A 16,774-nucleotide genomic window follows, 5' to 3' on the forward strand; every position below is an offset into this window, starting at 1 on the left:
TATAAGCATCAAAACCACGCTCAGAGGTGTGGATGCATGCATTTTCCTCTGTAGGCAAGCCCGGTGTACCCATTATACGAATACGAATAAGAGGGCCCCCAACAGGAGGGAAAGACTCGTCAAAGAATTCGAATTGAAATAGATCTTTGCTACTGAACTGTGATGTATCGGGTAAGTCATGTGATGGCTGGCAGGGAGCAGGAGCAGAACAATAAAGACCGGCCCCTCTCTTTTTTAGATCCAAGGAAGGACTACGTAGAGTCGCGGGACACAAGAACTTGGAGACAAACCGATGGGCTTAGCTTCGTCGTTTAGCTATTGGTCCTAGATAGGAAATTCGATACTTGAAACTTACATGGGCGGAGGCCGGGTGAACGGCTTGATAGCGCATGGGGTTGCAGTGACGCTAATGATCTCCAACACGTTCTGTCTACGTGAAATATATTGGGTATCAAGTGTTCATGTCAGCATGAACATTGCGACAATACCTTCAAGTCGTTGCAAATTCCTTCAAGCCTGAAATCAATAAACTATCCTAGTTCTAGATACGAGCGCGCCCGACAGTGCAAGGAGCGTATGCCAGCCGGCAAGCAATGGCAACAGAGGTTGCAGCTGCTAAGGAATTCACTCATGGCCAGCCTGCTGATCTGGATGGGCAAGGGGTAGTTGTCGTGACGGGCGCAGCGGGCGGGATGGGAAGAGCAATCGCGGACGCCTTCGCAGACCAAGGGCGAGCTCTTCTCCTGTGCGACCTGGTGCCTCTGGCCGAGACACAAGCATCCATCACGGAGTCGCGGCCGCCGCTTCCGCTTATCACGACGGTGACGGGGGATATCTCGGACCCAGCATTCGGCGACAAGGTCATCTCTGCTCTCAATGGGCGCAAAGTCAGCGTTCTCGCGCATGCCGCTGGTGTGGCGCCCTCCTTCCAGAACGGCCAACGTATCTTCGACATCAACTTCACCGCCAGCAAGACCCTGGTTGAGAAGATGCAGCCACACTTGGAAGCCGATGGCGCCGTCATCCTGGTGGCGTCGCTGTCGGGAACATTCATCTCCACCTTTGCGATTGACATGGCAGTCAAGAGACATCTCAAGGGGCGCTGGTCACCCACGGTGTGGCTCATGAAAAAGTGGGCCTACACGTCGTATTCCATCTCGAAACGCTGCGTGCAGCTCTACGTGCAGAGCATGGCTACAAGGCTCGCAGAGCAGAGGGTGCGGATCGTCAGTGTGTCGCCCGGGGTAATTGACACGGCCATGATGACGAATTATGCTGAGCAGCCGGCTCTGGCTACGTTTGTGGGGTCCTCGGGACTAAAAAGGATGGGAAGGCCGGCGGAGATCGCCTCAGTGGTCGCGTTCCTTGCATCGCCTGGTGCGAGCTACTGCACTGGGATTGACGTGCTGGTCGATGGTGGTTTGACTGCGCAGAAACGAAGGGCCATTTGGACAACCCTGCGGACTCTGCGCAAGTCACGGTCTGCTGGGTAGAAGAAGCGAGTCTTCCACGTATCTTCCGTCCATGCAATTCTTTTTTCTTCGAATACCTCCATGGCACTGTAATCAATGGGAGGGTTGTCTTTGTTAGGCGCTATTCACTTCTTTCGTGGCTGGGCCTTGCCCTTCGAGGCGTAATTTCGAGTCGACTGGGGTATCTTTCACAGATGTATGCGAAGATCATTATGGTTGGCTTTGGAGTGTTGAACAAACGAGTACACTATTGTTGGTGGTTTAGGAACGAGTGTATTATGAAGCAGACAGTGATGAGACATTGAACAAGTCAATTGGAGGATGGAAGAAAGCTCAGGCAGAAACGATTTTGAGCTCTTAGTGCATGGTCGAAGCCTGCAGAAAGATTTCAACGGAGCTCCATCGCCCGCTAGCATGCGGTGATAAATCCACTTCAATATCGACCCTTGGTCTTGAGTAGGGTGGTATGACGGGTTGAAAACAGGGACAGGATCCAGATCAACGCTACTCTTTGTGTTGAAGGTCTGAAGCAGTCACACGTAAGCCAACAACCACTGACCATATGACCACCTTCACATTTCTTACTACTTTGTTTGGGCATCGACCACAATTTCTTCGAGATTTTATCACTAAGGTTTCGGGAGTCAACCAAGAGAAGATCAAAAAAAAAAAAAAAAAAAAAAAAAAACTCCAGCACCCAGGGACATCGTATTCATCAAGCTTTCTACTCACATTTGCAGCTAATCAGGCACGCCGACCTCAGAAAACACTCAAACGCGTCGATACTTAGCTGTAAGAGTACATATCTTATTCATGGAGGTCTAAGCTGGCAGAGACACGGAACCCCTTCGGCAGAGACACGGAACCCCTTCGGCAGAGACACGGAACCCCTTCCTGTGATAGCTCGAAGTCTAATGTAGGGCTAGTTGCAGTGCTAGGATCTTTCGTTTACGACAATAGCTTGGAGATGCAACATCAGTTTTCATGCATCTCAAGAGTTTGGATACTTCAGGTACACGCATTTAACCTAATTCGCCAGACTTGCGCTCCTATGTCGCGCGAAGTTTCTAGCACTTGGTTGTTAGAATCAGGACGTTTATTTTTCCTGATCCAGTGTTGATTTCTCTTATGACAGCTCGCTAGCGGAAGCCAGCGATCCTGCAAATTTGTGGAGCTGCTGAATATGACGGTAGCCGGTCGATGGCACTGTTGGCATCGCAACAGCTGCGGAGCACACATTCTTGCCTTCTCCACATGCAGGATCCTGCTTGTTACAGCATAATTCACGTTTGCTGTAGTCAAGCGGCGCAGCAATGTGGGTTGGTCGACGAGCCAACAGTAGCCCGACACCTGCAGGGCCAAGCATGTATACCAACGTCTCCCACTCTGGCCGATTCCCCTTGAATCTCCCACATGCAATCTTTCCTCTTCAGTCATACAGCTGCTATCACTGCACGTGTTTGCAGATCCCATAGACTGTGATACGCTCTTATCGACCCAACTGTCTTCAGAACCTTCATATACTTTACGCCACGATGGGTCTCTACAAAAGTCTTCCAGAGGAAATTCGAGAAGTCGACATTCTTGTAGTAGGGGGTATGTAGCCCCCTAAGTCCATTGAAAGATGCAAATGCTAAACATCTGGCCACAGGCGGCGCCGCTGGATGCATTGTTGCCGGAAGACTGGCCGAGGCGGACCCAAGCCTTTCTGTTCTGGTCGTTGAGAGCGGCCCGGACAACTATGGCGACCCGGCCGTGGTGGTTCCAGCATTCTGGCTGTCACACATGGACCCGAATGACAAGTTCATTTTGCCGTACAAGTCGAGCGCGTCAAGCTACCTTGCTGGGAGAGAGGTCGTGGTGCCTACAAGCCGTGTCCTAGGCGGAGGTTCGTCCGTGAACATGCTCTTGTATAGCCGACCGCAACGTTCCGAGCTGGACGCCTGGGGAACTCCAGGTTGGTCGGCTGACGAGATACTGGAGTATATGAACAAGGTAAGTATGGCCCATACCAAAAAAAAAAAAAAGATGGCTATGACAATTTGCGACTGATGCAATAGCAGCTTGAGTCCTACCATGGCCCAGGTCTGAAAGAGCGCCATGGTCACGACGGGCCCATCTATGTAGGGCCCGGCAACTATCGCTCTTCGAAGCTCGAGAGCGATTTTATCAACTCAACGAGCCGTTGCGGATGGCCAGAGGTGGAGGATATTAACAATCTAGACACTATCAATGGCTCGATGCGCGCTCTGCGATACGTCAGCCCTGACGGCAAGCGCGAGGATGTAGCACACAAATACCTGCACCCTAAATTACGAAGCGATAAGTTCCCGAACCTCCATGTCCTTGTTGAGACTGACATAGAACGTGTTTTATTTGACGATGAGAAACATATAACCGGTGTAACTTTTCGTCCATGTCCAAAATTTCAGCCAGACAGGGAAGGGGAACCAGTCAGGAGCATCAAAGTGAGAAAGACGGTCGTTCTGTCGGCAGGAGCCCTCGGGACGCCTGGGATTCTAGAGAGATCCGGAATCGGCAGCCCTAGGATTCTGGAACGCGCCCAAATTCTACTCGTGGCTACAGTGCCCGGGGTAGGGGAGAATTACCAGGACCATCATATTATGCTGTACCCCTACAAGGCCAATCTCGGACCACATGAGACCATGGACGAACTCCTCGGTGGGCGCCTTGATGTAGGGGAACTGATATCCAAGAACGATCCGATCCTTAGTTATAACGGGGTAGACGTCCAATGTAAGCTTCGGCCCAGCACTGCCGATGTCGTCTCCCTAGGGCCCGAATTCGAGGCGGCGTGGAACAAGGACTTCAAAGACTACCCAGATAAGCCCATGATGATCATATCTCCTGTTGCCTGTTTCCCGGGCGATCCCTCCTCGGTACCAGTGGGTCAATATTTTGGGATCGCGACCTTCAGTCTTCACCCCTACTCCCGTGGCCGCATCCATATCTCAGGTCCTGATATAAGCGATGAGATCTTCATGGATGCCTGGGCGGACCCAAATGAGCTCGATTTGAAGAAACATGTTTGGATGTACAAGAAGCAGCGCGAGAGTATGCACCCCTCCCTTGTTATTTTACTTCCAGCTTTCCCCTACATTTGCACGACCAATATATCAGTGACTGATCTCATGGCGCTTAAGTTGTCCGACGAATGGATGCATTCGATGGTGAGATAGCGGCCGGCCACCCGCAGTTTCCCAGTGGATCCAAGGCTGCCACGGCCGACACGAAAGCCAAAGCAGCACAAGACGTCTATTATACGTCCGAGGACGACAAGGCGATTGAGAATTGGCTGAGGGACCACGTCGCCAGCTGCTGGCATTCGATGGGCACCTGCAAGATGGCGCCTTTTGATGACGGCGGTGTCGTAGATCCGAATCTCAATGTTTATGGGGTCCGAGGACTGAAGGTCGCGGACCTCAGCATCGTCCCTAGCAACTTGGGAGCCAATACCTGTAGCACGGCGAGTAAGTATATCCTGTAGCCCCCGCTCGTCTTTGCCGATTCTCCCAAGTTATAGAATGGCTGACACTTGATGCTACAGTGGCTATCGGCGAGAAGGCCGCCGATATCGTTATTCAGGAACTTGGCATTGCAAGATAGAGATGCCACAACACAATCCTTCAGAACATTATGCATGACTTGACAAGCAGAGCCAGAGAAACGACTTTGTGTGTAGCGATAGGACGGAATACAATTCTTTGGTGTACATGACATCGTCTGGCTGCGAGCTTTACTCAATCGGCCTAAGATTGACCCGTTGTTAGCCATGCCTTAAGACCAAGCATCCCCGCGTCGATACCTTAGACTGAATGACCTCAGGTCAAGCTTCATGTCTCAACCTTTGCCTAACTAAATAGACGTCAAGCCAGCCGCCCCCCACTCTGAAATCAGCAGGCCAGCAGTCGCTTTCAAGACTGCCTGGCTAGGCACACCCTCCAACCAAGAGACGTAAGAGTCGCCCTAGGGATTCAAATCAAGAGGTGTGAGGCCTCAAAGTACAATTATTATGACCCAACTCCTCCATGTCAACTCTCACTAATCTTTACAGTGTCTTTCTTCGTGTCTCCTTCAGCTATGTGGCCAGAATTCTCGACGTCCTTCCCATGGAGAACGGGTGGCCGGACATCGAAGTCATCATCGAAAAGCATACCCAACTCCTCCAAAGAGTATCCTTTAGTCTCAGGAAACGTGAAGTAGATGAGGGCCACACCAAGGAACAACATGCCGAGGTAGAAAATGAAGTAGTTATATCCGATTCGTTCCAGCGCGATAGGGTTGACGTACTGATTCACCGTCAGCATGATCTGGCTAGACAGTATTTGCAGCGCCAGTCCCTTGCTGCGGATGCTGTACGGTAGGATCTCTGGAGTGTAGCAATATAGCAACGGGTTGCATGCGATATTAAAAGCGGCGTTGTACAAGAATAGAAAGACTACCGTCCCGTACGCTGCTGTCTGAGAGCCGTGTTTCGCGTACACAGCGCTTGTGATAGTTAGGGGCACATTGGCGCAGATCATTCCGATGAAGGACGCGAGCCATAGCTTCCGACGGCCGATCTTGTCAGCCAAGAAGGCGCCAGTGACAGAGCAGATGAGGTTCCATATGGCCATACCGCCGTTGATTCCGGTTTGCTGTGTTGTGTTTGTAATGCCGATAGAGTCCAGAATGGGCGAGAAGTAATATGAGATGACGCCCTGTCCGTTCCAGAGTGTGAGAACAGATACCGAGACACATATGCCGAGGCGTCGTCGGTTAGCCTTGGACTTGAGCAGGTTGGACCAGGTGTACATTTTGCTCTGCTCTTCCAATTTCAGAGCTGCCGTAATTTCGTGCATCTCCAGCTCGACCGTAGGGTCGCTTTGATCGCCGTTGGCATGATATTTGACTAGGAAATCTCTCGCCTCTCTTTGGCGCCCTTTCGAGCAAAGCCATCGAGGTGATTCCGGAATGAAGACGGTGGCTATCATTAGGAGCAAGGGAAACGTGGCCTGCACGATGGATGGAATACGCCAGGACCACGAAGTCGAGAGATGGCCAGTTCCGAATGTCAACCACGAGGCGATTATAGAGCCGAGATACCAGAGCACATTGAACTATTCGGACAGAAGACTCAGCATCCATTCATGAGCGCAAAGCATGGACAGAACGATTGTCTTACCATCGAAGCCATCTTTCCACGCAACCGTGGATGGGCCAACTCGGTCAACAGATTGGGTCCGGCCGTCGTGGTGAAGGACAGGCCAACACCAAGAACAGCACGTCCTCCAATGAAGACGCCCCTGTTGGGAGAAGCAGCTTGCATCACTGATCCAACAAACCCCAAGAACGACCCAATCTGAATCGCACAGCGTCGGCCGTAGCGGTCTGCCGGTGTCGCCGCGAAGATTGCACCGACCAACCCACCCACAAAGACTATGCAAGTAATAAGACCCAAAATCTCAGCAGATGGGTTTCCCATAGCTGTACAACTGTTTAGCACAGTAAAATAGCATCAATGGCTAAGAAGCAGCTTACCATCCTGCCAGGGCTGCAATGCCTGGAAAGAACCAACGATGACTTCATCGTACCCGACTGTGATCTGAGCAACTAGAATGCATGTTTGCCAGAAAATGAGCTTTCTCAGACCGCCGTCTTTCCACCAAGGCAACGTGGGGGTGCCTGCGAGATCCAGCAGCCCGGGCTCGGCTGTGGCCGTCAGAGGATTTGCCATGACTGCGGAGATTGAATTGAGAAGATCTGGGGTGGCGTGACATTACGAAGAATTTGGTTGGCAGTTGCCGCAAGAAAGCCCTCTTTATAGATGGTTGCAACGTTCAGGTAATTGTTGATGGAAATGCATTATCATCTGCAGAGCTCTCATTGCTCAATACGGTTGCAGGCGTCGAAAACTCACCCGTGACTCGCCCGGCCCGCGCGATAAGGCTGCATGAAGGGAACCCCGTGTGATTCGGGGTTTCGCCCGAGAGTCATCCGGCTGGAGGTCAATCTCTGCCATATTCAGATCGTGGAAAATGCTACCCGATCATTGATATGACACAACGGAATGGTATTGGATGGCAGCATGTCAGCAACTTATTGAGGATACATAAGGTGGCCACCACTGTCTTTCGACTTACAATTCCACGAAACAGCGTCAACTGCCTTCCATTCCATCATTGTCTCCATCCTCAGACTTACATAATGGGCAGCATCAGTTACGAGAACGAGCCTCAGCTCGACACTTCTACGAACTTCGGGGACTGGAGAGATCAACTTATCAATGACGGTTATGTTGTGCTGAAGGGTGTTATCTCGCCAGAGAGAGCAGGATACTACCTCGATAGTCTCTTTGACTGGCTTGAGACTTTTCCATACGGCTTCCGGAAGGACGATTCCTCAACCTGGGGGCCTCCAAATCTACCGGCGCACATCAAGTTCGTTTCCAGAAGACACCATCAACTGCCTACTGATATTGATTCAAATTCAGGGGCGGAATGTACCACGCTTACTCGGTAGCGCACGAGAGATTCTTCTGGGAAGCTCGAATGTACGCCAACTTGAATCATTCTTAGAACACAATGATCATTACTAATCTTGCGCCACAGGGAGCCCACGATCCTCAATGCCTACGCCAAGCTCTGGCAAACCGAAGACCTTCTTGTATCATTCGATGGTGCAAACTTGACCCTCCCAACGAAAGACCGAGAGCCCGTCGGTGCATGGCCGCACGTCGATCAAAGTCCTCACCGCAAAGGACTGCAGTGCGTCCAAGGGATACTCAACCTTGCCCCGAACGGTCCCAAGGACGGAGGTCTCATCGTCTTGAAGGGATCAAGTGCCCTCAACGAGGCCTTCTTCAAGACTCACGACACGGAGCGAGAGACTTGGGGTCCAGCCGACTGGTTCGGATTTAAACCAGAAGAAGTTGAGTGGTTCAAGGAGAGAGGCTGCGAGGCCATCAAGGTCTGCGCTGAGCCGGGCGATCTCATCTTGTGGGATTCTAGAACTGTTCATTACAACTGCTTGCCAGAGAGTGATGCGGTTCGCTCTGTATTGTGTAAGAAACCAGACCCCAATTTCTTCACGTGAAATATGATTGACTAACCTCTTTTCTGATAGACATGTGTTACTCTCCCGCTTCCTACGCGAGTGCAGAAGACCTACAGATGAAAGCACAATTGTTCAAAGATCGAAAGGGCACCGTAAGTCAAATGATTAGATAACCCCAAACGCCGACATAGCATCTCTGACACAATTGTTGGCATAGACCCATTGGCCTCACGCCAACATCTTCCGTAACGAGCGCAAGGTGATTCGACTTGGGCAGGAAGAAACGTACAAGAGAGACAGACCGGTTCAAGAGCCTGTAGAAACTGAGAAGCTGCTAAAGCTTGCAGGAGTGGTGTCTTATGGGTCGTGAGGACAGGTAGTGTTACGCGTCGTTAGCCATGGTTAGGAATGAAGGTTAAATGAGACCTATTTATGCTATGCACTGTGTGTTTACTTCCACTCCAGGTGCAGTAGAAGCTGAACTTCACTGCGAATTGGGCGAAAACTTGAATAGCACCTAATCCTGTGCAAACTATGCATTCGTTCAAATTCACCCATGAATCACAAACATGTGACCTTCAAGCCCACACATCCTAATAAGGGTGGACAGATTGATAGAGATTCTGGAATTACAGTTGCGATATGGAAAACAGGGAGAACAGCCACGGCAGTGGCAAAACGAACAACGACCACAAGATCTAGCTGTCTTGAATGATGTTCCTCAAGAATTTTATCGCCTTCTCAGCAACGAGGTTCTGGGCTTGAACTTGCTCGAGGAAGTCCACGCCCTGTTGTATTTCGGCAGAGAAGTCCTCTTCTGTATGCAGAGATTCCAGTGCGAGGACAGCAGATGCAGCGAAGATATTCATGGTAATTGCCCTGTAAAAGTTTCAGTACTTTCCTTGAGGTCGCTCACTAGGAATGACTTACCAGGGGCGGAGTTTGGATGCATCCACAGTCTCCGTGAGAGTTGAATGAATCAGCCCTTGGGCGGAAGACATACAGATGGCCCTCGTCCGAGCACCGTCAGTTGACCCGTCTAGCCAATGTTCCTGCAGGTGGCTGCTAATTGCCATCCGATAGTAGAGCAGAACTTTTGCCAGACTCTTTTTCTGCCAAGGAATGAAGGGATATTGGCGGTCGCGTGCTTCGGTGGCTGTTGTCGACTCCTTATCGAATTGAAGATATGAAGGTAGGTCGGTGATCAGGTTTGCCAGCTGCTCATCTGCATTGAAGACAAACTGGGCTACATCCTCAGTCTTCCACTCGCGTAGGCTTAGTATATAACGAAGCTGATAGTAGACTTTTGAGACCTGTGCCATGGCAATGTGGTATCTCACCGGCCGTGGCTTGGACCTAGGAAGTCTTGAACTCCCTGATGCGGTCTCCAGCTCTTCATCGGCGATCTCATCTGGAAACTTACAGGAGAAGTCAATCGCATGCAAACAGGGGGCCCTGTAGGGGATGGGCAACCATTCGCAAATCGTCAATGTCCACCACAGTCTCCGTCTTATCTGCTGCTCGCAATACGATTCGTCTGTATTTTCCTCGTCCGAGCCCAAACCTAGCTGCTGGGCCTGACGGATTGCGACCGTCCACAAATTTTGGTGACGGTGCACATCACCCACGTTGTTGAATACGATGTGGAGAATGGCAATGGCTTGAGGAGTACGCACGTCCGGCTTTTTCATATAGTCGGCCCTGTCAAGGAACAATAGCGCAGATTCGTACCAGTTTCGAAGAAGGCTCGTGAAATCGACACCAGCTGGCCGTATGTCGACAGTTTCCTGCTCATCCGTGAACATAAGTGTCGAGGCCAAGACGCTGAAGTATATTGCCATCCAGGCCGGATCCATGTCTGCAAGAGATTTTTTCGCTAGCAATCGATCGCAAAACTCCTCATGTTCGCGTCGGAACTTCGGAATGAAGAGTGCGAAGTGAATCCAAGAGGTCCACTGAACAGCATTTTCGATCATGCTGTGACTGAAATCTCGAGAAGGTAAAATGATGTCTGTCAACTCAAACACAGTCCGCGGCTGTGATGACATCCCAATCTCGTCAAACAGACGCCACTCTACTTCCTCGGTGCGACTTCTGCCATGTGCACGCAGCCTCGGCGTATCTTTTCTGTCTGTCTCGGAGGTGCCAACATTTCCCCGCGCATCTTGGCCGGCGAGTAGAGCACGAAGAATAGCATTCTCCTGAAGAAGCTCTGCGTAGTTCTGGTTGTCATTTGACCCTGGATCTTTGACCAAATTACCCCTCACCCGAACAAGCTCTCGTTTACATTGGTGTGCTTGTCCTCGATCAACACATTGCTGGCACGGCGATCTCTTATCGCATCGTACTTTTCGCTTCGTACAGTTAATACAGGTCCTCGGAGGCCTTTGGGTAGCACGAATGTTTGTTTGCATGGTTTTACAAAAGACTGATGCTAAATTGGATCTAGGTCTAGAAGCTCAATGTCACGACGCTGACAGAAATAGGACCAACAATTGGTCAGGAAAGGGTTCAAGCCTGCTGCATGCTGGGCGCAGCGCATAAGGAACGGGAGCGGCACCTCCCACATGTCCTACATCCCCGCGCACTGCGGGTCCCACTTCACATGGACGGGCTACTGCCCGCTGGGTCCTATCTGCAAAAGTCATAGGAAGTCTAAAAGTTAACTTCCCAACCCGAAGGGTTGTTGAGTTTCCAGCCAAAATGAGCTCCGCACGACCAACTGACAGTGGGAAGTGTAGTTATTATATTCTTAAACATTCAATATATTGATTTATTCATTTATTAGATTTATATGTAAGTCTTACTGGTATAAATGAGAGTGATATACATTGTTGATACCGATCGTTTGTAATACAGGGCAAGTTGTCATTTTGATACCAATAGCTCGTATTCCAATAATGATCCGCTGCGATTTCTTTCTTTGTAAAGAGTCTTAAAAGCTGTGTCGCTTCATGAAGAAAACTATGATGCTAGTGATTGCCCTTGGACACTCTCGGAAGCCCGGGAACGTGATCTGTTAGACCTATCAAACGGCGATCATGATGATTATGATGACGTTGAAAAGGCAGGGGAAAACCCGAATCTTGTCCAAGTCAGCGTATGTTTGCAAACTTACCAATATACGCTCGACGCATCTCCCTTGCACGACGAGAGCATTCGCAACACTCGGCGGGAGCAATTCATCACCTCAACTCTTATCTGCGGGGAACTCTTGGTATCACACCATGGGAACAGCATATTGTTCAACATTCACACCGAGATCGGAGAAACGTTGGCTTCACGATGCCGACTTGCCTACATAGGACAGGATCTACTCCAACGCCAAGAACCAGACTTCGATGTATAATTAAGTCTTTACTCTACCAGTCGATATTCCAGTCCGCCCTTTGCCAGTACCAAAGAGATGAATGCACAAAATCCCCTCATCTCCGGAGAATCAAGGATGAGCGTACAGACTAGCCCAAACATCGCCGTCGTCGGCGGCGGTATCGTCGGCGCCTCTATCGCCTGGCACCTGTCACACGAGGCGAATGTCACCATCGTGGCCCAAGACATCGGCGGCACGGCGACGCCGAACTCGTTCGCCTGGCTCAACGCGGCCGCCGGCAACCCCAAATTCTACTACCACTTCCGGCACCGCTCGATGGAACGGTGGAGGGAGATGGCTGCCGAACTTCCGGACCTACCTATCCACTGGGGCGGGTCGCTCAACTGGAACATGTCGCCCGAGGAGCTGGAGGCATACTTCGACGAGCATTCGGCATGGGGCTACGATATTGTGCGCGTGAACCGGACCGAGATTCAGCAACGAGAGCCCGCCCTGCAGGACAGCGTCCTTCCGGAGTGGGGGCTCTACGTCGCCGAGGAAGGCGCCGTCGAGGCGCACGTTGCCGCGCGCCAGCTCATCGCTGACGCGGAGGCCAGGGGTGCCACGCTGCTGAATGACAAGGTCACCGGATTTATTAAGCAGGACGGCCGCATCTCGGGTGTCGTCACGGCCGCCGGTGTGGAGGCTCGCGCCGATCATGTCGTCCTCGCGGCGGGTGTCGGCAGCGTGCCGCTGCTTGCTGCTGAGAACGTCAGTCTGCCTGTGACGGGCGTGGCGGGCTTGCTAGTAAACTCGCGGCCGACGCAGACGGGGCTGTTGAACGGCATCGTCAACGCGGAGCAACTGCACTTGCGGCAGACTCTGGACGGCCGCATCCGGTCCGGGTCGGAGTTCTCAGGCGGGGATCCTGGCGACGATCCACAGAAAACGGCCGAGGAGCTGTTCGGTAGGGTCCAGGAGGCGGTGGTAGGGGGCGATGAGCTGGTGTTCGATTATTACACTGTAGGATACAGACCGACACCAGAAGATGGCTTGCCAATTCTTGGGTCGACGGGACTGGATGGCCTTACTGTTGCCGTTATGCACTCCGGGGTTACAAATGCGGCCATAGTGGGTCAATTGCTGAGCCAGCAGATTCTGACGGGTGTCAGTGACCCGGCCTTGTCTAATTTTGAGCTTGGTCGATTCGCTCAAAATCGTGAATAGATAGTACATTTAGATGTGAGCCTGAATTAGGGTTGTACAGTGCGACAATTCTACCTACCGTGTGTTCAAGCCATGAGCGAGCTCCAGCTTTTTCCAGTCCTAGATATTTGTAATTTGAAAGGGTGGGAAAATAAATGCCCTATAATACATATGCTAGGTGATTGGAATTAAGAGCTGGTCGGATTAGGGTCCACCCACGTTAGTGCTGCATTTTCAATCTTCAGATCCAAGATACTTGAGGTACAAGTCCGTTGTATTCGAACACGGTCTTAGTCTCTGGGTGTAGTATTTACTTGTTGAGGTAATCGCTTTTTGAGGCCGTAGTGCTCCGTTTCGCGGTGCTAAAACCAATAACCGGCATCACTCAATCGCACCTTTGTCTTAGAGCTATTCCTTTATGGGCATGCGATATAGACAGGCCTATAGAGGCGCTGGTGGTGCTCTTCTTGCACCAAGGATATTCTCCACCCCACGAGCCAACTCAAGTAAATGCTGCTCTTGATACTCCAAGCCGACGAGTTCCATACCTACCGGAAGCCCGTCATCTGTGAATCCCGCGGGAACTGAGATGGCTGGCAGGAGAGCCACGCTGGCTAAGAATGTATTGACTGGGAAGCTGAAGGATCCATTATCCATAAATCTTCCATTCGTCGCGTCTGCGATTAGTGGAGGAGGGACCCGAACATCCGGCAGCATGAGCGCGTCTAGGTCAAGCGACGCAACAACGCAGTCGATTTTGCGCTTAAAATCATCTCGCTGTAGTATCCTGTCAACAAAGGTAGGGTCGTCCTTAGGGTCTCGGGGCCCATGCATGGTCTGGCATAGCGTGGTGAGGTAATCCCTGTCTGCCACCTCGGGCACAAAATCCGCAATGTCCTGTGGAAGATGCGGTTTTGTCATCAGGAAGCTGTTGATATCGCTACGGGACCTCTGTACATATACGAGCGGGTAATGAAGATAGTGCTGGAGGTTGTCGATGTGTACGTCCACAAAGGTTGTTCCGGCGCCTTGTAATTTGTCCATGGCCTCTCGCATCACTTTATTCACTGCCTTGCAGTACGGGTCGGAGTCCGAGCCAAACTGCTCCCTGACCACACCGATCCTAGCAACTTTCATCTTTTTTGGTCCATTCTGGAGGGAAGACGCATAACTGCCGCCTCGAGGCAGCCCCAGGGCAGTCGCGGTAGCCGCAAAGCCTGTATATTCATCTTTTGGATCAAACCCAACAATGCAGTCTAGCATTAGGGCACAATCCATAACTGTTCGTGCCATGGGACCAGGGGTATCCTGATGCTTGAGAAGTGGACAGAAACCCGTTCGAGAAATAAGACCTGGTGTCGGACGGAGACCGACAAGATTACAGAATGACGAAGGTACTCGAATAGATCCGCCGGTATCTTCTCCAACGGCCAGGATGGAGAAGTTAGCGCTCAAAGCAGCAGCGGAGCCTCCTGAGGAAGCTCCCACATCGTATATATGATTATAGGGATTTTTGGTAAACTCGTAGTCAGTCGCGCCGTTCGCGCTTACCCAGACGGATGCCCACTCGGCCATGGTGGTCTTGCCTAGGATCAAGGCGCCAGCCTCCTTCAGTTTCGTTACAACAGTAGCGTCCTCATCAGGAACGTTCTCTTTGGCCACGGTCGAACCATACGTAGTTATCATCCCTTTTGTGTCGGCCTGAGGGTTGTATTTGTTAGCCCAATTTTGACAGACAGCAGATTTATCCTTACTTGATCTTTGACGAGGACGGGAATGCCGTGCAGCTTTCCCTTAAGTTGACTCTTTTCTTCCAAGTAAGCGTCAAGAGCGGCAGCTTCATCGAGCACCGTTGTCGATAAAGCCATTGTGGAGTTGATGCGGGGGCCATTTTTATCCAGAGTCGCAATACGGTCAAGAAATGCCGACGTCAACTCGTGTGCGGTGAACTTCTTGGTCTTGAATCCATCCTGGGCGTGAGCGATGGTCATCTCTCGTACGTCTAACATCTCTTCGGTAATGCCGCCAGAACTAGTTGCCGTAGTCAAGCAGCTGCAGTGTAAAGGAGTAGTATAGACAGAGTCCTCTTTTGGGAACTTGGAGAATTCCATGGGAAAGACATGCCCAGAACAGAGCGAGCCGGGGGTGAGATCGACCCAGATAACACTATTTCGGCAAGAAAAGGTAAGGCGTAAGCGTATCAATAACCTTTGACCGCGACTCCGGTCCCGTTCGTGCAATCTATTGTAGGCCGAGGCCTTTCCCTAGGAAACATAATAGAGATTTTCTCTTCCCTGTACAAATCGTGTCAATTATAAAATATTATTTAAAATCTATGTAGAATATCTAATTTTAAAATGTAAATATTATATTAAAGTTTTAATTATATAACTAGTAAATAATTTATGGTGCAGCACTTGGGGGGGTGCATTTGGAGGAAGCCTTATCAGTGACTAGATAAGCCGATTAGATTAGATAAGAGAGGAGATAAGGCCAGGGGTTGCAGCAACCTCCGCAGCCCACAGCCTTCGCTGCCTTTTCTTTCCTCTATATGCTACGAATACAAACCCTACTGTTTACCCACATACTGTTTCCTTCACCAGAAATTAAAAAAGTTAGATTTATTGAAAATCTAATTTTAAGAAAGAGTTTTAGGATAAAAGACTTAATTATAAGCTGTGATGTAGCATTATATGACAACTGCTTTGTTTTATAGTAGTTCTTCGTCAGTTGTCTTGCCCGGCATGTCGAAGAGCGAAGTTGCCTATCCAGGCGTGAGGGTTCTAGGCTATCTTGAGCTTGCAACCCAGCCCCCCGGCCCGTGGGGACCCCACTCAGCTTACAGTACAGCGGGAAAGCGGCAGCCCATTTTCAGCACCCTCCTCTATATGCACCAAAGGACGGAAAGTGGCCGGATCTGAATGCGGCAGACCATATTGCACACGGTCTGCCCGTTGGCCCCCAAGAAGAACTCTTCCGGAGAACGGCTCAAGACATCTGGAATGCCGATGCAGAACTCTTTGCCAGGGTGGAAAAGGCCGGTTTTAAGATTTGGCGTGGCCAACGCGACACCGGGCCTCTGGCTTATACCAGAAATGGTGCCTTTTACTTTGACGCTGGAGCCTGCAAAGCTGTCATTAACGGTGATATCAAGATCGAACAATGGTTCATCTCTCATTTCACTGACAGCCATGTATTTCTCAATGGTGAACGCGAGAGACAGTATGACCTTGTGGTCTTGGCTACTGGATTCTCCAATACTGTCGAGTCGGTTGCCACAGGATATGGGAGGTGTGATTGACACGGAACTTAGAGTGTACGGCGTTGAGGCTCAGCGTGTGGTGGATGCGAGCACCAGCCCCTCATTCCGCAGGCAAACATCCAGACAACGGTCCACGCTGTCGCGGAAAAGGCCGCAGACTTGATCAAGCATAGCTACGGTCTTTGAGATTTATGTCATGTAAAAATTCAAAATCGCGTGCCATGAGATTCGCTTTTTGATATATTTCTAGTAGTATTATCTCAGAAGCCGATTAGTTTTTTAGACTAAGATAGCTAATATCTGAGCGTAGTTACTTAAGTATTTGAAGTAATTAGTGTCATTGGTGACATATCGACCTTGGTTCTGAGCTGGCCGCTTCTATCAAATTTGACATCGTCTTGTACCTGCAGCTCAACCCGGCTTCACGCAATGGCACACTAAATATATCAGAATGTCTTCGCTATGTGA

The 16,774-nt window shown here is 50.6% G+C and overlaps 7 protein-coding genes across 7 annotated transcripts; 5 read left to right on the forward strand and 2 right to left on the reverse strand.

Annotated features, from left to right (window-relative positions):
• Positions 1-593: 593 nt before the first annotated feature.
• J7T55_000970 (uncharacterized protein) lies at positions 594-1,493 on the forward strand (the record flags this gene model as incomplete). The annotated part of the gene is made up of 1 exon (XM_053140241.1): positions 594-1,493. One exon carries the CDS (start codon positions 594-596, stop codon positions 1,491-1,493), a length of 900 nt encoding a protein of 299 aa, XP_052996619.1.
• Positions 1,494-3,007: 1,514 nt separating this feature from the next.
• Positions 3,008-5,099, forward strand: J7T55_000971 (Alcohol oxidase; the record flags this gene model as incomplete). Its single annotated transcript, XM_053140242.1, has 5 exons — positions 3,008-3,068; positions 3,124-3,467; positions 3,536-4,547; positions 4,637-4,963; positions 5,041-5,099. The coding sequence occupies 5 exons, from the start codon at positions 3,008-3,010 to the stop codon at positions 5,097-5,099; spliced, it is 1,803 nt and encodes a 600-aa protein (XP_052996620.1).
• A 425-nt stretch (positions 5,100-5,524) lies between these two features.
• Positions 5,525-7,209, reverse strand: J7T55_000972 (uncharacterized protein; the record flags this gene model as incomplete). Its single annotated transcript, XM_053140243.1, has 3 exons — positions 5,525-6,592; positions 6,658-6,959; positions 7,014-7,209. The coding sequence occupies 3 exons, from the start codon at positions 7,207-7,209 to the stop codon at positions 5,525-5,527; spliced, it is 1,566 nt and encodes a 521-aa protein (XP_052996621.1).
• A 470-nt stretch (positions 7,210-7,679) lies between these two features.
• Positions 7,680-8,898, forward strand: J7T55_000973 (uncharacterized protein; the record flags this gene model as incomplete). Its single annotated transcript, XM_053140244.1, has 5 exons — positions 7,680-7,912; positions 7,966-8,025; positions 8,084-8,535; positions 8,598-8,680; positions 8,746-8,898. 5 exons carry the CDS (start codon positions 7,680-7,682, stop codon positions 8,896-8,898), a joined length of 981 nt encoding a protein of 326 aa, XP_052996622.1.
• Positions 8,899-11,934: 3,036 nt separating this feature from the next.
• Positions 11,935-13,065, forward strand: J7T55_000975 (fructosyl peptide oxidase; the record flags this gene model as incomplete). Its single annotated transcript, XM_053140245.1, has 1 exon — positions 11,935-13,065. One exon carries the CDS (start codon positions 11,935-11,937, stop codon positions 13,063-13,065), a length of 1,131 nt encoding a protein of 376 aa, XP_052996623.1.
• A 420-nt stretch (positions 13,066-13,485) lies between these two features.
• Positions 13,486-15,053, reverse strand: J7T55_000976 (uncharacterized protein; the record flags this gene model as incomplete). Its single annotated transcript, XM_053140246.1, has 2 exons — positions 13,486-14,745; positions 14,799-15,053. The coding sequence occupies 2 exons, from the start codon at positions 15,051-15,053 to the stop codon at positions 13,486-13,488; spliced, it is 1,515 nt and encodes a 504-aa protein (XP_052996624.1).
• Positions 15,054-15,788: 735 nt separating this feature from the next.
• On the forward strand, positions 15,789-16,345 carry J7T55_000977 (monooxygenase protein; the record flags this gene model as incomplete). Its single annotated transcript, XM_053140247.1, has 2 exons — positions 15,789-15,818; positions 15,890-16,345. The coding sequence occupies 2 exons, from the start codon at positions 15,789-15,791 to the stop codon at positions 16,343-16,345; spliced, it is 486 nt and encodes a 161-aa protein (XP_052996625.1).
• Positions 16,346-16,774: the final 429 nt, after the last annotated feature.

This window comes from Diaporthe amygdali (genome assembly GCF_026229845.1).
Source record: "Diaporthe amygdali strain CAA958 chromosome Unknown NODE_6_length_1560011_cov_65_102424, whole genome shotgun sequence".
Lineage (NCBI taxonomy): Eukaryota > Fungi > Ascomycota > Sordariomycetes > Diaporthales > Diaporthaceae > Diaporthe > Diaporthe amygdali.